The 20,380-nt window shown below is 35.7% G+C and overlaps 1 protein-coding gene across 4 annotated transcripts in view; it reads left to right on the top strand.

The window, feature by feature from the left end:
* The window catches only part of Sol1, a 161,017-nt gene that overhangs the window by 38,525 nt on the left and 102,112 nt on the right, over window positions 1–20,380 (top strand). For all 4 annotated transcript variants that reach the window (XM_066300473.1, XM_066300472.1, XM_066300475.1 and 1 more), the window contains one exon: window positions 19,879–19,965. In XM_066300473.1, coding sequence (XP_066156570.1) covers window positions 19,942–19,965 — 24 coding nt within the window. In that variant the 5' untranslated portion in view covers window positions 19,879–19,941. The remainder of the gene's footprint in view (window positions 1–19,878; window positions 19,966–20,380) is intronic.

Here is a 20,380-nt window from a genome sequence, read left to right as displayed (position 1 = left end):
TACAAAAAAACCTTCTAAATAACAAGAAGACACAAACTACTTTTGTTCTAAAAATGATTTGTCTCCTTTTGCTAGTGAGGAGTACTGGTGTCACGTCGGGAATTTAAGAAAAATCACACAAGAAAAACGCTTTATAAAAACTACACTCAAACGATACGCAATTTTTTTAGTAAGAAAAAAAACGTTTAACACTAAGCAAATGCCAAATTTCAACGACATCGACTAACGGATTGTTAAGATTTTTTCGCAAAAAAAAAAAAAATTTAGTTACACACCCTGTATTTTAAAAATTAAGTATTTACCGGACCCACGTTTATAAACTTTTCGTCTTAGAATGACTTAAAGAATCACACCGCCACGTGCTTAAATAACGCCCTGCATATTGAAATATTAAACATTTGCCTTCCACAACCGCTAGACGAAATTCCATTAGCCCTGATGGTAAATATTTATTTCCAACAAGATGGCGAGCTAGTCATAACGCTATTTTAGTCCGAGAATGCTTTAACTGAAATTTTAACAATTGATGGATGGGCAATAACGGATCTACTGAGAGGTCAACAAGATCTCCAGGACTATTAATATTGAATTTCTTTTTGTGAAGATTAAAAAATATATATACAGGGTTGTTCACGCCTTACGGCGCGGAATATTGTGGCAAAAATACGAGGCTTTCAAAAGGTTTCACTTTTGGGCTATATGGGGATCTATTATGGCTACTTTTAAAAATTATTTTCATATTATACAGGGTGTCCCAAAAGCCCTGAAAGTATCAAAGTTGTGTTTTTTTTTTAATGGAACCCTCTGTGTATTATTGCATTTTTGGATTCTCCGATCAAAATAAGTGTCAGTTTTAATAAGGTTTACTACCCCTAAAACTTAAGGCTTTTTAAATAATTTGAATTTTATCAAAATTTGACTTAATTTTCATGTTTTAAACACTTAAGAAGTATTTAAGTTGTGCAAGAGTAATTTACAGTGTAGCGTAACAATAGATCATATTTTATATCCCAATATATCCCAAAAAAAAATAATCAATGGAGGTAAGGTCAGGTGATCTAGCTTTTTAGATTTTTAGAACACCCTATACAATTCGCCGACTTTTTGAAACTTACAGTACAAAGTTTTGTCCCTTGCTGGTTCCCTATTAAAATTTTGTATTAAAAACTTAAATATTGGGTGTTGAAAATTATCTTGCATCTGGACAAAAACTGAATTATTTCAAAAACTGCTAGAGTTAGATACCATACACCTTAATACAACTTAATTTTATTTTAATGGTCGAGTTCAAAAATTATGTAATGTACAGGGGATCCCATTTAAAAAAATGCAACTTTGATCAATTACACGTGTTTGGGACACTCTGTATATTTTGAAGATAATTTTAAAATGTAGCTCTAGTTAGTCTGTATACACCTCAAAAAAGGAACAGTTAAAAAATCTCTTGGCTTTGTCGCGAAATTCCGAGGCGTTACTCGTGGCCCACCCTGTATATACCATGCTAGTCAGAAAACATACTGCCGATTGGTGACTTTAATCAGGGCAATATTTGAAGATTTAAGGCATAAATCCGTTCATTTAATTAGGGCAGTTGAGGGTGTTTACATCGCAACGGACATAGGGTTGAATGATAAATGAAATAAAGAGACTTTTATACAAGGTGTCTTCGAATGTAGTGGCATAAATTAATCAACGTATTTTAAGACCCAAAATACAGCGATAATTTCTTATAAACGATATATCGAAAGCGCTTTTTGTTCGATTTATTTTCGAAAGGTTTCGAAATATATTAATGAAGTTTTATGTTTTATTATAACTTTTTGTGCCCTTTTTGGTTCTTTATCACAAAATTACTGCAATTTTTAAGAGGCGGGTAATGCAGGGGGGTAGTGCTTAAAAAGTGCCAAAATTTTTTTTGTACTTAACTTTATTGTCAATTTTATGGGAAGAATGTTGTGTAAAAGAGGGGGGGGAGTGTATTTAAATTATTCCCCTTTTTTTTACTATAAACTCGGTGCTTCTCTCTTAAAACTTATATGTATTTTTCTTACTTATTAACAGAGTCGCACAAGCACAACTTGATTGTGACGACGCTAAAGAAAGAGAGCGCCGACAACGTCTTTCTAGTCTTAACTATAAAAAAGCTGGGCACTAACCATGGGCGTATCCTGCCTAGAGTGCAGTTAAAACTGTTTAGCATAGCATAAAGTCAGTTATCGTGCAGGATTTCATTCTTTATAGAAGGTTCCGACTCCAGACGCAAACACTGCTCTTTTAAAATCATAAGGAATGCAGCTAGGAAAATTCCTGCCGACAAGGCACCTTATGCTTAATCTTCGGAGCAGCATTGTGATTCCATCCTGCACGATAACGTCAGCCATGGGCGTAACGCAGGGAATACATCACCCTGGCCTACCTCGTGACAAATTTCAAAATAATAATAATAATAATAATAGTAAAATATTTATTAAATCCAAAAAGTGTTGAATTTCAAGATTGTTGCATATAGAACGTACCCTTGTTGAAAGTCGAAATTTCCTACAATTTTGCAGATAATTGTAATTTAACAAATCGGTGACTACTACGTTTTATGAAAAAAATATCAGATTTCAAATTCATTTGGCTTTAAAATGAAACAAAAAAATATTTTTCACATATCCGTAAATGGCCACATTTATTAACGGTGTCTGGAGGTTTTTTAATGCAATTCGACCCGTGGTAATTACAATTATTGTTAAAGAAAATGGATAAAAAGTGGTTTAATATCTAATGTTCAATTTAAATTTAATCCTTTTCCTACAAAATCGCCAATAAAATTAAGTACGAAAAAGTTTAGATTCGTTTTAATGTTACCCCCCTGTATTAGCACACCCTGAAAAAGTGTGACAACTTCTTAATTGAGACGCAGAAAGAGCATGAAAAGTTATAATAAAGTGCAAAAATTCATTAATTTTTTATATCGAAACGTTTCGAAAATATTAATAACAAAAACTTTTTTTTAGGAATCAACATTTCACACCCTGTATATCAACAACGAAGCGTCTTTCCATATACATATGTTCATATAAAGTGTTCATTATATTTTGAAACCAAAAGGACGTGGTGAATTTATGACCCTTCATTTAGAGATACGTACATTGTTGTACAGGGTCATTCAAGCTCAACATTCCATCCACTTTATACGAAAACAGATGGACTTAGCAAAGTAATTTTTTCACCATTAAATAAGAGGACATTAACTAAATAAATAAATAAACGATGAAAACATTAAAATATGGAGAGCGACGCTCGGCGTCGCAACGTCGACGCAATTTTTTTTCAGAAACATCTTGTTTGTCCAAAACGTGAACATGAATACACGAAACTTGTTTCGTATAAAAAGCTATTGGTGATCACATTTTTGAAAAAAAAAGGCGTGTTTCTGAAAGAGAAACTTCGATGTTGCAATACCGAGTGTCGCTTTCCATACTTAATGATTTTAACATATTTTCACTTATTTAATGCAGTAAAAAAACAATTTTGCTAAGTTTCCCTGTTTTCGTATAAAATTGGTGGGGCGTCGAGCTTGATTGACCCTGTACACACATAGAGGGCGTCCGAGTTTTCCGTAACAGGAGCTTAACAACGCATTCTATGCTCTAAAATAATATCAATTTACCATATAAAGAATTATACAGGGTGGTCCATTAAGAGCGCCTCGGACGATTACGGCCTTATTAATGGTTTTGATGAAAAATTGGTTTTACACTTATATGTACGACCTTACAGGGCACATTTTAAAAATATTGCCATTTATACGGGGTGGGCAAAAAAAGATACAATGCAACACCTATCTTTAACCGTTTCTCGGAAAATGAGGTTTTATTTCATTTTAAATAACAACATAATAATATGTTGTAATAATTTGTTATTTTTAATATACAAACTGACATCCAACACATACTGATTATTGGAAGAGCTATTATAGTCTGATTTTCCGAGAATCGGTTAAAGATAGGTATAGGACATGTTGGTATATACTTGAAAGGGCATTAAATAGTGATCCTAATGAATACATAAAAATGCATATAAAATAAGCAAAATATTCTAAATCATAAGTGAGTAAAATGTAATCGATATTTTTGCTCACCCTGTATATCAAATTTCAAGAAAACTATTTTCAACTTGAAGAAGTATCTGTTGTTAAGACGCACCGGTCAAAAAACGGTAATTAACCAATTCATTTCACGTAGAAAAAAAATGTTTGCTTGACCCTCGCAATTTTACATTTCGTTAAACTTCTCAATGAGTATTTGTTTCAGAACTATTGAGTGTAATGCAAACTTCTACTATTTTCTCCTCCTAATTTCAAATATTTAAAACAATGTACGGTGTTAGATTTAAAAAAACGTAAGTTTGCATTGCATCTTTTTTTTGCGCACCCTGTATAAATGACAAAATTTTTTGAATGTGCCCTGTAAGGTCGTACATATAAGAATAAAACCAAATTTTTATCAAAACCATTAATAAAACCGTGATTGTCCGAGGCGTTCTTAATGGACCACCCTGTATATATTCGAGAAATGCATTGTTAAGGAAATACAGAGTGTAGAACTTTCATATATATTTTTTATAGCTCTCAAAGTTTTTGAGATATTTAACTCAAATGTTGAGCATAAGTTAACAGCATCGTTAGATGAATGCCCTTCACATTGGTCCCTGATGGTGGGGAATTGGCTAAATGCAAACTATACACAGACGGGTAGGTCGTGGAGAACCAAATGCTTGGCATTCTGGGTCGCCCGATCTAACACCTCTAGATTCTTACGTTTGGGGGTTGGTGAAGACAAATTTGTACTTTACTCCTATGAGTTCTCAAGAAGAACTTAAAAGGGGAATTAGAAATTCTGTTCGCAGAACAATTGCTCAAAATCTGAGAGATATTCGGCGACTTTAATGACGAACTTCTAAGTTGTATGTAGAACGTAATGACGGTTATTTCGAATAATTTCTGCAGCAATAATTATTTGATATTGATTTCAAGTATTTCGTTATCGAATAAATTATCGCCCCGTAGATTATCGCGACCATCTAGTATTATCTAATCGTGTAGACTCTAAAGGGTAACTTAAGCTCAAAGTTTGAGCTAAATATCTCAAAAACCTTGAGAGCTATCAAAGATGTAAAATAAAACGGTCAATGTAGCAAATTAATATTATTTGAATGCGTAGAATACGTGTTTAAAATCGTGCTACAAAAACCCGGACACCCTGTATAATATATTTTCTTTATTAGTGAGCTTTTAACATGACGTAAAATATTAGTGGCGCATAGTTTTAAAATAGGTTGCGCACAGTGACAGATTTCCTTATGAAATACAAAAAAAAGTTTTTAATTCGTTTATAATTTTCTTATTTATGTATTCTTATCTTCTTTATTATATATATTTTATATATTATATGAAATTATACATTTTTAGAAAGCTAAAAAAATCTTTAAGTAATAGATTTATAGTCAACTTTGGTTTGTAACTTGAAAACAAATGGAGCTGGAAAAAGACGCGAGTACGCCACTGGATTCCACGAAAAAAAAACCAAAGATGATTTGTCGAAATTTGAAATATTCACAAACAAAGAAGTTGTGGGGCTTTAAAGAAAACGGCATAAACAGAAAAACACTCTGTATCTCTCAAACGAGCTAAGATACCAAAATACTGTTGAGACCACTCAGATTGCTTGGATCGGCCACGGGTCCCGACCATGGTGTTTCTCCATCTACTCAGGAAATACGCGGAACCCCCTAATTACACCAAAAACAGGACACCCTGTACAATAAATTGCACAACTACCCACTGACGCCATATGGTAAGCGTGCAGCTTTCGAGCTCTTTTTACAAGACAGAAGCGTTTATATCATCTCCAAACCGTAATGAAGCTAAACTTGTTCGCTACCTTTTTCATGGTAAAAATTCTCATGAAAACGGCCTAGTTTGATGTAAAATTGCTTCGGCATGTGCAATCCGAATAAATAAATAAATAACGAGGGTCAGAGAGGCGTATAATTCCATATCTGGCTCGGTAATAAGGGTATGGACATTTGATGTGCTAATAAATTATGTATTTGCCGCCTAATGGGGCAGTCTAATTTGAATCTATCACTCATAGCCCGTGGTAACCACATTATGAATTTGTACCTTTCCCTGATGGAATTGAATGTTTATGAAACTACTTCAGAATAGATTAATATCAATTAATCACTAGATTGAGCTATCGGTTTTGGGCAGTTGTCTTAAAGGCGTATCTGAACTATCGGAATGCGAGCAGCACGAGGATTTGATGAATTAACAGTTCAAATTGCGCAATTAACGGTTATTGAGGTTTGACCTCTGGTCAGCTAGATTTCGCCTTGTAACATAAGACAACGAGAATCGACTATTATTACAAATATGGGTTTACGAGCGTCCGTGTACTTACTGCGTAAAGGTTACTCATAGTTTATGAAGAATTCTTAGCACTTTGGCTAAATGCACACGTCGTAAGTCCACATGGCATGGCGCAACATTCTGCCAAGAAAGTGGCGATAAATCAGCCCAACTTGAACAATGTAATATGACCCTTACTGAAACTTTAACGCTATTGTTCGGATCTCTGATGGAAAAATGCGAAATTACAGCCTGCAGTGTAAAAGGGAACAATGCACTATGAATAAACTTATGCAAATCTTTCAAGGGTAAGACGTAGAAAATGCCCCCATGTCCTGGCCCCAAGATGAATAATGGAATATTTTATCCTTGGGAAATATATCTATAGCCCTAAAGGCAACGGCTCAATTTCTCGCCGTCTGCCTGTCCTAATACTTGTAAATTAGGGTATTTTTAGGGACAAGACTCTTCTGGTAATGCTTATAAATGACCCTGCTAAAAATTGAGGCGAATAAGAGCTAATTTTAACCAAGCGGAAGGTTTGTATGAATAAATAATTAGCGGGAGCCTTTGCATATTCGCCAAGCAAACCTATTTTCTGGGCAAATATTGAAATTCAAGCTTCAAAAGTGCATCCAGAGATTTTGATAGTTGTTCCAGGACAAACATTGTTCGGGTATAAGTACGTTTTGCTGCGACCCCCCTCCCCCTCCCTTCAGAGTTTCCCTACGGCGCGTCACCAGACAGGGGAACCGACTCTTGCGAAAGGTAAAAAATTTTCGACTCACATTTTCATTAGAAAGTCGAGTATGTCTTGGAGATTTTCGAAAAATCCATTTTGATGTAGAGCAAGGTCCGTTTTCTGCATCAAATACGACATAACGTTACGAAGAAGAGTTGTTCGGCATCGAGACCTAAGCCCATATGCCAAATTTGAAAGCTCTCTGCCAACTTTCACTTCTCGCATTTGATTTTATTTTCCAAATTAAATAATTTTATTTTCACCAATTTCGGTTTTATGAAAATGATCGACTATTATCAGTAGATAAATTCAAAAATGTATAATCTCATACCGATCCTGAAGCTCCACTGAATGTCCTCCTAAAGCACACTTTTGAATACGGTGCCGGAGTTCTCTAATTTTTTAATATTTTTGTATCATTTCAAGTATGTTCTTCATTAACTATACTTTTAGACGTACAAAAATGTTATTCAATTCAATCTTACATAGTTTTTTAGTTCTATATCGATTTTGATCAATTTTTTTAATTTGACAGGTAGTGACCGTTTTCTTTTTGATGGTTACTGGACGTTAGTTTTACTAAGAGCTGTAATTAATTTGTCATTATACGGGGCGAAACCAAGTGGTGCTCTTTCATCTAGATTTCTGAGCACCCTGCGGAAGGATCTGCAGGCACTGTGAGATATCTTTGTATGCGATTACAAAGCTTTAAGTTTCCTTAACATTCCTTTTTTTATTCATTACAATACATCCGTTTTGAAAATAATTACAAATTTTTCGTGAAGAAAGCGCGATTTACCAAAAAAAAAAAATTCAAAATATTCCAAACAAATAAACAATAAAGAAAATAATGTTTTAATCAAGAAACACTAGTTGTCAGTAGTGGCTTAGGTAAAATGGAGACACAAAGGTTAAATTGGGTCAACAACGGGCCTCCTCCTAGCTCGGATCTAAACCCAATTGAACAGTACAGGACATGTAAGGGAGTCGTATTCACAACGGACGGCAGGAAACCATTGCAGACATTCGAGTAGCTTTTCTTGAAGGGCGGGAAAATGTTCCCCAAAGACTAATTGCTGATTGTGTCCTAAATTTACTTTGTCGCACGGCAGCTGTCATTAGAACACGAGGAGGAAATACATGCTATTACCGTCTATTCATCTTTAACTCGAATATTAATTGACGTGGTTTATTGATGTTTATTTGTTCGAGATGTTTTGATTTTTTTGGTAAATTGGATCGTTTTTTAAAAAAACCGCAATTGCCTTCAGAATGAGTTTGATGTTATGAATGAAAAAAAAAGAGATGCCAAAGAACCGTAAAGCTTTACAATTGCTTACAAAGATATCTCATGGTATATTCTGATTTTTCCACAAAAAAGAAACAATGAAGCGCCTCGTGGCTTCATTCTGTATAGTAAAAAATTAATTATAACTTTTGGCAAAATTCAAATGCAGTAATGATTATAATGAAAATGCCTACAATTGATTAAAAAACATGATCAATATCGATATAAAATTAGAAAAAGTATGTAAAATTGAAATTTAATACTATTTATATCGTTTTTCTTGTCCACATATTTCATTCTTGTCCAAACGAAAAAGTCGGTTATCATAATGTCCGGGAATCTGGGAGGCCGAGCGGTCCGTCTTATTTTCGCAAATCACCTCTCACCAAATTGATCATTTAGCCAATCAGCAGTCATTTATGTAAAATGGGCGGGGCAACCGTCATTTAGTAAGAAGTGCGACTGTCGAATATTTAAAGAAAGCTCGTCAACAAACCTTTGAGGAATTTGTAAATAAGTATGTTGATTTAATCTCCTATCGATGAAGAAAGTCCATTGATATCTAGCTCGTATGACACTATACAGCAAACATGACCATTAAAAAAATAATAATTATATATTTTTTTAAATATTGCTTAGAATTTTGGAGAAGACGGGACATCATTTGTGGTGAAGGTGCTTTCCTCAGGATAAGTTACTAGTTTATGAAAATGTCTATTTTCTAATATTAACTCTTCCAAAGGCAAAGACAACAGCAATCGTCTTGCTTATTCACCTTTCCTCGCAAGTGCAGCAAAATGAGGCTTCATATGGATAAATATGGTTTGCGTTATACGTTCTTTGTAAATGTGTTTTACTTATGTCTGTAGCTTTCTGAAAATATAGATATATTTTCCGGAAAGTAAAAAATATCTTCAGTTAAGACGAGCCAAGAGAACTGTGGTGTTTTTGTTAAAAAAAAAAAACAGTTTTGGTTTGTAACTCAAAAGCTAAGGTAGAAAAAAAAGTTCGAGTACACCACTGGATTGTATATAAAAATAATGCACAAAAGATGTTCTTATCAAAAATTAAAAATATTTGCACACAAATAAGTTTAGGGGCTTTAAAGAGAAAGACAAAAAGCGAAAAACACCCTGTATCTCTCAAACGAGTCGACATGTCAAGGATGTTTAGATAATTGAAATTAGCTCAAAAATCGGGTCAAGGGCGCCGATCAGGATTTTTTTTTCATCTACTCGGGAAGTGCCTCTAAGCGTCCCATCACATCGAAAATCGACTAAAAACTAACCTGCACTCTCATTCATATACAGGGTGTTTCCTAACTACGTGTAAAAAATTTAAAGGCGTAATCCTCGACTGATTTTGAGTCAAAAATGTTTAATAAACATACGTCCGCAAATGCCTTGTTTCCAAGATACAGGGTGTTGACTTAAAGACGTTGAAAAAGGTTTGGTGGTATTTACTAACTTGTTTATTGTTAGTTTTTTTTGCTACTTCCACTGCAATAAACGAGATAGTCAGTGTTATTTTGGTGTTTTACTCTCTAAAGTGAAAGAATTTAGTTCTGTGTCCCAAAAATCAGATTATACCTCAGTTTTGAACATTTTTCAAATGCCTAATTACACTAATCAAGAAATGGTCAATATGGTTTTCGTTTACGGCCTTGCTGATGGTGAGTGTTTGGCAGCGAGGCGCATTTACATGGAAAGGTTTCCAAACCACCAAGCTCCCAACCACCAAACCTTTAAAAACCTCTTTCAACGTCTTTGTGACATTTCAACACCCTGTATCTTGGAAATAAGGCATTTGCGGACGTATGTTTATTAGACATTTTTGACTCAAAATCAGTCGAGGATTACGCCTTTAAATTTTTTACACGTACTTAGGAAACACCCTGTATATGATGTTTTGGGATTTGCGTCTATTGAATTTCAAGCAGGTAACGTATCTGCAGCAGATTCGTCATAGGTTTTTGTTTGTTTCTTCTCATAATGGACGCGTCCGGTTGTACGAAATCCCTGGACTAAACGCATAGCAGTACTTTTCGTAATGACAAGGTTTAGACAGTTTTCAATAAATAAAGCAATAACCATATTTATTGATCTTTCGCCGATCCCATCGCACTGAATCAATTAAACTTTTTCATCTAATGATAATATTGTGTTTGGGAAATGGTTTAATTTTACTAAAGTAATGTTCATGTTTAAAAGTAGGTTTTTTGAAAGTTTCCAACACATAATTGACTTTCTAAAATTGAAATTATTATAGAAATTAGTCTTTAATCAAGCCGGTCAGGATCAAAAAAAAAAAAAAAAAAAATTTAATCGACATATTTTTTATCTTTTGCAAGAGTCGGCTCACTTATCCGGGGACGTATGGTATATGGAAAATGAACTTTTTTTCAGAGACGAGCGCGTTCGACCTCTGGAGTGAGCATAACAGACATCAGGTAAGGATATCCACGAAAGCACTTCTTTGTCACGTTGGAATGTGCGAAAGAGAATTATTTCCCCCGAGATATTTCTAGGGAGAGCTGACGGGATGCTGGTGGAGTGAATTATGAATAAGGACGACATTTTTTCCACCGCGTCCATATTAAAAATTCTGCTTTAATTCCGAAGGAAGCCCCGACTTTCTCTCTATTGAAGGGAATCTAAGAATACTAATGGATTGAAAGGATGTACGTCACTGTGTGGGAACTTGAAGGTAAAACCCTCGGCACGACAGCGGCGTGTCACGTATGGGTTTAGAGTGTGCCGTGCGGCTCTAAGTTCTACCCCCCCTCCCTCTCCCTTCGCCCTCATTATTAACATTTCGACAAGTTATTATTTTAAAACAATTCAAAAGTACCGTTAAATTGGGCAAAAGTTAATGTTTTTTGACGTTTCATTATTTCTTTTACTGTTGCTTGCATCATCGGTAGGACAAAATGTCCCTTTTTTTTAAAGTGAAATACGTGTCAAGGGACATCTCAAATTTAAGGTATTTCAAGACTGAATTTGATGGTGCGATGCGCTTTAAAGGCGATAGCTTAGTTTTTAAGAAAAAGAGGTACAAATGGAAAAATATATACAGGGTGGGTTGTTCAAAAGTATAAATGCAAATATCCAGAAAATTATGCCGGCAATAGAGAAACCCAGAAACGCGTCTACCATAGTGTGATGGGGAAAGATGCATGAAGGGATGATGAACTCCCTACCCTCTGCCAAATGCATCCCAACCCTTCAGATCATGTTTTTAAATAGCATGGTTGCGACATATCGTCGGAAAGCATTTTCAATGGTACCAAACGTTCTAGAGTTCGGTCCTCAAAGCTATCCGATCATGCCTAACACGCAAAATCCATGAGTAAGAAACTTATGCATAGAACTGAATGGTTTTCAATCAGGAATAAGTAATAGAACTGATAATTAATTAAAAGTTTTATTATATTTAATCCAAAGTACAAAATATCCCGCTTAAATCGTTTTAGAACGGGTCCGAATATCCTTCAGGCAAAGATATCGTGCCTGCTTGACGACGAAAGGAGAGCATTTTGAACGTCTTATATCACTTTATTTTTTGTTTTCGCTTGAAGCTTTTTTATTTATTTATACATAATAAATGAGTACTGAAGAATTGCAAATTAATATTAAAAAAAAGAACAGCTTTTCATATTTCGGAAACAGTTGCTTTGCGAGCCCACGTTCACTAGGACTTTCGTGTTTGTGCTGGGTCATATTATTACTTCTTTAAATATTTTTAACTCTTGTTTTAACACCCTGTATAACACAACAGAAGTTATATTTATTGAGGAAAGAGAAAAGTGTATATTAAATGACGTTAATAAAAAAAAAGAGTAGTGCGGAAGCAGTAAACAAAGTCTTGACGTTATGGCGAACGTGAATTTGCCAACAAATGAAAATGTCTTAATACTCTGGTTTAATACAGGGCCGCATTAAATGGGGTTCGGAGAACTCGGGTAAACATAAATTAAAATGTTTTTATAGGTAATCTGCGTCACTGATTTGAAAACGAACCAAAAATTTCCTTCTAATCATGGCTTATACTCTATCTCGCTCTGTACTCAAACTCAACACTGTCAGAACTTCCCCACGATCACTATGGTCAGGAAAGGCAAACTTAATATCAATACCAAACTATGGTATTATTTGACCGAAGCGTACTATGATTGTTCTCAAACTAGTGATGCACTTTTTGAAATGTGATAAATAATTTATGGCATTTAAACTGGCTGTACGTCTATGGTCTCATACTAAAAAATGCTATTATATATAAACTTGCAATTATGTGCAACACAATAAACGAACGTTCCAGAATAACATTAATATCAATGAAGTCATGTGACAAGGGTGTGTTATCACGGTTTGCAAAGTAATGACAAAGATTTTTTTTTTATCTAATAATTTTTAAGCAATAGGTACGGTCATGGTGGAAGTTGAACAATGCGGTGCAAACCTTTTCATTATGCTCAACTTAATTGAAAAAAATGTTCCAGAATTTAAATGTCGATCTCGGGATTTATCGAATAAGGGCGTATTGTGCTGACTTTGAAAGGAATAATTCAATTTCTTCAAATTGTGAAAAAAATTAATAACTATGCCCACGACTTCGCGCTTTAAAATGCGATGTCAACCCTTATACAGGAGGGTGATGATGCTCTTCGGTATATTGTTCTTTAAAAAATCTTTTAAAATTCCACTTCGGTATCACTGCATTTGAATAAAAAAATTTGGAAGTTTTGCTATTTCACAAAGGCCACTTTGAGTTTTAAATACGTGTGAAAGCCGCTGGCGTCGACAGTTTTCGAAGCTGTTACGATATTAATTGAATATTTTAATTTTTAATTTTTCCACCGGTTCCATATTAAAAATTCTACTTTAATTTCAAAGGAACTTCGACTTTTTCTCACAGGGCCGTATGTCAATATGCGGAACTCTAAAGTTAAAACTCTTTTGCAAAACACTCAGCGGCGTGGCACGTTTAGGTTACGTGTGTATAAGTTAAAGTTTTTCTCCTGAAGGTGCGAATTTCAACGCTTCGTTATTTTTTTGCCTTAAAAACTCAAAATGTATTCGCACATGTACAAAGTTACACGCCTGATTGTCTTTCATCTAAAAAAAAATTTAATGTTATGCCCGTAAAAAGAACTTAGATTGTCGCTTGTACAAAATCAGTGCCGTACCTCGCATGAATTTTCAATGAAAATTTTTGCATTTAAGTCCTTCCCGCTTTCACATACCACAACTCTGTTTTAAATTGAGGAAGAAACATTGGCACTGGGTTTGTTGGGGTTTTCTGTTACAATATACCGATATTTTACTTCTTCTGCTACGACCCTAGTATTTCTCATACAAAGGTAAAAAATTCATAACTTTGGGAAGCGAGTCTAATGTATTAAATATGACGAGTTCACTGACGTAGCTATCTTCTAGGGGTATGCAGGACTTTTTTTGTTTCTACATATAAAAATATTTTCTGCTAGATTTGCCATTATTTTCGCCTTCTGGTACGGTCCTGATAGCTATCATATTAATCTCCAAATTTCATTGCTTTATCAATTTTAACTAATACACGAAATATGCAAATATCATTGGCGTAGCTAGTTTCTGTTTTGTTATATCTTTCGAATTATGAAAGTCTATGCTAGAAGGCACCAGCGGTTTCCCTTTCTACCACGACTCTGATATTTGTCATATAAACTTGCAAATTTCACTCTCTGAGGGGCATTTAATATACAAAGCATAAGGCGTTTGTTGGCGTTAATAATCCAGGTTACCTCCTTAATATTCCGAGTGTCCAGGCAAACACTGGACATAGGGGATTAACGTCGGAAATGCATTTTAGTTTTTTGCGCTTCCACGGATTGAAAAACTTTTACATTCAGGTCATAATACTCACGAACGGCCATTATACCGCAATTTTTTTTATGTTTTATTTAGAACTGTTTAATTTTTCCCTTTTTTTTTTAATTTAAGCTTTCATTCAAATTAAACAAAGAAAAACGCGCGATATTTAATTTTTTTTTATTTGGAGGCGTTTTGAGCCAAAACGGCTCCAATTAGAAGATTGCAAAAATTGCGGAATGATGGCCCGTCTCGAGTATCATGACCTCCATGTAAAAGTTTTTCAGCTGGATGATCCGTGTAGGCACAAAAAATTAAAACCCGATTTCCCATGTTAATGTCTTATGACTAGGGTTTGCCCGGACACTCGATATAGGACTTAAAATTCTCCAAAAAAATTATGATAATACAAATTCAATACTGCAACTTGTCTGCAGAGGCAGTCGCATTTTCGAAAATTTTCGCTAGTGAAAAAAATTGTTTCATTGTATTTTACCCGTTTAATGCCCCATGCCATGCAACTCTGTAATTGTATAAATAAAACTAACGACGCAGTTTATTTATAAAAGCATAAAATTTTTCCTCAATAATTGAATTTACAAAGAAATTTCAATGTGCTTTTACCATATTTAAACCTCATCAAAGATGCGATCTGGCGCATTCACCAAATTATCGTAGCTCAGTAAAATGGACGGAGGACATGACGTAACCGGACACTGGCGCGTCCAGGGGCCTTAGGTGCGAACACACCGACATAGTTCAAACTAAATATAATGTAATATAATATATGCGGAACTTTATATTCGTTTGTTTTGCACCAACACCCACTTAACGTTTAGAGTCGCCACTGAGCCAGGGTCGTATCATGTAGATTGAGAAGAGAAATTATGCAATAAACTTCATTCAGCAATGTTGGTAAACGACCCTTAAAATGTCAGTGGAGTACAGATATTTGAACAAAGTCATTTACCACCTGTTGTCCGCGACTAAATTCCCAACTTTCGGGAAAGTTTCCGTATTTTCAGACTCCCCCATGACGCATGGCCTCTACATAAATTATAAAATTGTTGCGGTGGAGAATTTAATTTGCCCTTGTTTCGCCTAAATTTGAAACTGTAATGGTTTTAAGTTGTGTTTACAATGAAAACCCGAGTACGGGTGTAATGAATGCGTCGGGAAATTTATAGCTAGAGATAGCGCTTTAGTTCCGGACAATGGACTTCCCATTATAAAACCGATGCCACATTGAATTTCTCGTTATAAAGGTAAATTTCACCTTTTTCGAGCGTACACGTCCCTGCCTAAATCCTCAGACTAATTTCAATGCCACCCCAAACGTGCGTATTACGTAGTTGCGGAACAAAGATAACATCGGGAGTTGTGAGGGATATAAATTAATTGTAATGAGAATCCAGGTTTCCAGGGCAAGATTAAACAATCCATATCTTTGCGAAAGGGTCTAAATGGCTTAGCAGAACGTGAAATTGTCAGCCTACAGGTTTCTTTTAGGCCCTGCACCCTGTTCCAGCCCTGAAAATCTTTTAATGTTGCATGTCGTCGAATTATGCAATATATGAAAGATACGCCAATGCCCTACCGAGTGTGTCAACCACGTAAGCATGTCCCGTTACATGTGTCAAAGACACGAAAGTGCTCCTTTTTACTTCGGAGCCAATGGGATTTATGCACAGTGGCGGAGTGTCAGAGATGGGCAGCGTTACATTTTTTCCTACTTAAAACCACTTTATCCGGATACCTTTATAATCAAATTTAGACTCCCAGAAGTATCCAAGAAAACACACTTAAAAGTTTTCCATTAGAGAAAATTGCCTGACAGAAATTCTCCTGATTGACTACAGTATTCATCGAGGACACTCAATCGAGCAATTATTTTGGACGCTGGAAATATTTAGTCTGCGGGCAAAGGGTGCACATGGAAATGGAAAAATATCAACCGACGTTGTGTCGGTGAAGTAAATTTCTTGCGCGGGCGTCGCGACGTCATTGTTGTCGTCGAGAGCAATTTTGATTATCTCGAGAGAGCAGCGTTTCGCTTTTAGGCATACAAGACGGAGGAAATCTCTGAGTAAACACGATTTATCAAACGTATTTTCTCGTAGATGGTGGCGCTTTGCCATTAAACAGACGAAGTTTTTTAGTCAAAATGATTAAAAACCTATAGTATACCAAAACGCATTCCAGCCATGCATAAACAACATAGCTGATTTCTCTGGGGATTAATTCTAACTTCCATGTAGCTGTAGCTGTAGCTACATTGTGTGTATATTTTCATTCAACAGCCGTCCATTTTGGATTATTGATTGCTCCCCGTTTCATTACTGAATGCCGCACAGCTCTCACAGATTCCAAATATTTTTTTAGGGGGGAACAATATTGTTGCAAGTTTTACCTGGCTCAACAAGAAACAGGCGATCAATCAGCCTCCCAATTCATCAACTTTGAAGCTTGCAAACTTGAGGAAGTTTGGCTTCGAGAACTTTCAGGAAAGTAACTATAGGAATCTAGTTAGGTTTGCCAACGAGGATTTGAATTTAACATGGCTTTTTGCAATTTCCTCTGTTCTGAGATTCGTTATTAAATTATCGCTAACGTAAGAATTATAACGGTAAGATTAATGCGAAACGCAGATAGATAGACACGTCAAAAGGGATCATTTGTTACCGGAACTTCCTGCGAGAACAAAAGTTTGTTATGCAAAGAAAATCATTTAATTCACTATCTGTAATGGAGTTTCCTGGCCAAAAATGAGGGAAAGACAGGGCGATTATTGCTGTTCCACGTCTAGTTTTACATTGATTATTGATCGTCTGATGAGTAAAGTTCTACGCACTAAATTGAGCACTGAGCGCTCAGCATTTTTGCGCTCAAGCCAATTACGCGTGACATGATTCATCGTCATGGGGATGAGCTTCAAAAGTTACTCGTCGGCGCAACTCATGTTTGTTCTAAAATACCCTGAAGGCCCCATGCTACAATTTTGCTTTTACATGTTTTAAATGATTTTATGCGTGAAAATGCGAACTTTCGCGACAAAGACGTTCTGATAAGGAACTACTTTCCCGACTAAGTTGATGTGATGAGGTATTCTTTGTACTCCTATGTGTTGCGCATATTAAACAGCCCGAGTTCTTGAATGAGGCACGTAAATGTTTGAGAGACACCCTCAAACCCGGACAATCTGCATGCAGGATCGGCAGTGTAGTAAAACGTTGAACATCATCAGAAAAAGGGGTGGAAGAAGTGTTATTTCGGTTTGGATGATAAGGCAATGTTTAGAGGCAGTACGCCACTGATTTTCGTATCCACGGTGCTCCAATGAATTTCAAATAGGCAGATTTTCCATTCGGTTTGTAGAAAATATTTAGTGCTATTTCACTGCACAAGCTCATTGACGTGGGTATCTCTTTTTAGACGGTAGAAATTTCCTACGATATTTTCTATGAATAAAATACACCTTTCTTGGATCTCAAGCGCTAGCTAATTCATTAGTGCGCTCCAACTAGGTTGAATTTTTTCCTGTTTATAGATTACTCTTAGACCTGTTGGAGCAGATAAAATCGTTGGCGTGGACGAGTTTTTTCAAATAACAGAAATATTTTTAAAAATTCCCTGTGAATAATGGAAACTTGCCTCCTCGAGTTAGAAACCTTACCTACTCCGTCATTGACTTTCCACTATCGGCTGAGTTTCTCCAATGTATCGACAGTAATAGAGCTATTCTCACATATAACATCATTGGTGTGGACAACCATTTTTATATCTTGAATTAAATATCAAATTAACCGCCGAGTGTCAAAAAATAACCACCGCGCCACTGGTACTAGTGCAATCCATCCGAATATTTTCTAATTTATAGATCACGTTTTACACCTATTTTAATATATAAAATCACTGGTGCAAGTAATTTTTTTAATGGTGGAAATTTTAAAAAGCCTTCGCAAACACACTTAAGTCGCCCCTCTTAGGACATGTCCGAAACGGTAGCCGCTACGCCACTGACTACATTCCAATTAGCCGCAATTTTTTTTAGTTTTTAGAAGAACCTTAGACCTATGCTAAAATGCAAAACCGTTAACGTATATAAGCTCTTTTAAAAGGCACCAGGGACCTTTACATCATCTTTCGAGTTTGAAACCGTAGACCCACTACGTCACTGATTTTATCCAAATTAGGCTGAATGTTTTTCGGTTTTTAGTCCAGACTTAAAGCGATCGCGATATACAGGATGACCCAATAATAATGAAGCGACGGAAAGTTGGATACTACACGTAAAATGGCGACTGTTGGAGAAAGTATGTCTTAGACGAAAGCTGAAAGTTTCGGATATACAGGATATTGAAAGTTGAAATTTTAACTCATTTTTGCCATTATTCGGAAAATATCTAAGTTAGACACTTGGAAATTTGTAAAGTTATTGGTTTTTAGGTGAAGGTTAAGATAAGTTCTGCAATTTCTGCGTTGCCAATGGAAGACGCCATTTACGGTCAATTTTACAGAACCTTACAGCTAATAAGTTACATTTTACAGTTAATAATTTTTAACCTGTGTGTTTAACGCGAAATTCGATTCAACATCTAAAAGAGGAATCGTTTTTTCTTTACTTGTGTACTATTTAACGAACATTATGTTCAAATTTGATAATACGAGAAATTGAAAGCGAAACAAACCCAGTGCATTTTTATTCTCTAAAAACGTTAAAAACATAGGTTTAGAGATTTTCAAGTCTATAACTTTGCGTGTAGATATGTCATACTTACATATGTTTGTAGACATTTTAAGAATAATCGCAAAAAAATTAACGAAAATTTAACTTTCAATACCCTTTATATATCGGAAATAATCAACTTTCAGACAAGACATATTTTCTCCAACCGTAATCATTTGACGTGCAGTATCCCTAGCTTTCTGTCGTCCCATTGTTAATGAATCGCCCTGTACGGAGAGCATAAATTTCCAAATAACCTTTCATTCGCGCGTGCCCTCCGGCTGAAATTTAAGCCGGTGCGCCACTGATGTCGCTCCGAACCGGGATATTTCATAGTTTATATAAAACATAAAGCGGTTAAAGCTATCACATTTTAGGGGCGTTTTCTTTTTGCGTGCAGTTCTGGCTAGGATTGACAGAAGGCCAATCCGGGCACGCGCGCCACGGCGGCAGCGTGGCCGGCAGAACCGCTCTGTCTAACTAATTACCAAACGTCACAATAAAACAAGGATAGTCGAAAAGTCGGCTATATTGCCCCACTGAGCGCGCACCAGAATATGTGAATTCGACATTTGTCAATCGTAATTGGAGCCACATGCGAAAGGAAAACGCTTTACACAAAGTACGATGTCTCTTATTCGAATTTTTTCATAAACCCATAGGCAACCAAATTCACATAAACTTTAAATAACATTTTTAAGAATGTCCCGTTAAAAACACGCTGCTTTTTGTGATCGGAACAATAGGCCCCTGATATTCTGTATTCAACAAATATTTAATTAAACTCGTATCCCCTTTGGAAAATCGCCCTTAATTGAACAATAAGCCGTGATGTAAAGGTACCATTTCCACACTAACAGGACCCTTTTGTTTCAGCAATGTCGCCGCACCATTTGTCCTCAACATGACCAGCCGTTTCAGGGATAATGACAGGAAATAATGCGCAAAGATAATGTAATGGAGGTAAGGAAATTGCAAGTCAGACACTTTGTTTTTTAAAATCTTGTTATTTCCGTCCCGGAAGCGGAACTGCTTTGCCCCGAATTAAAAGGTAGATCAGGGCCGTAGATTTTGATAAGGTCGGAGGAGAGATTGCTTTCTTAGAAGAGACCATTTTACACGAGAACATCACCATACAAAAATATTTCTTTGCGAGTTTATTTTCCCTTTTACCGTCTTCAGCAATGTTATTCCTCGTTATAAAATAGCTTTTTTACCGAAAAAGAAACAACAGGGAGAATAAATTGAACCGTCATGTTTCTAGGTTAACTCAGCCCCGTTCCTCGGAACTGAAAGTTACTTTTTTTCTAACCTTTCGTGTCGTAAATTATTCAGTTGCCCCTTTGCAATTCAAAGCAGCCCTTCGCTTCCTTAATTG

Source organism: Euwallacea fornicatus, chromosome 36 (assembly GCF_040115645.1).
Source record: "Euwallacea fornicatus isolate EFF26 chromosome 36, ASM4011564v1, whole genome shotgun sequence".
NCBI classification, from domain to species: domain Eukaryota; kingdom Metazoa; phylum Arthropoda; class Insecta; order Coleoptera; family Curculionidae; genus Euwallacea; species Euwallacea fornicatus.
The sequence above is the reverse complement of the archived record's forward strand: the minus strand, read 5'-3'. Positions and strand labels throughout refer to the sequence as shown.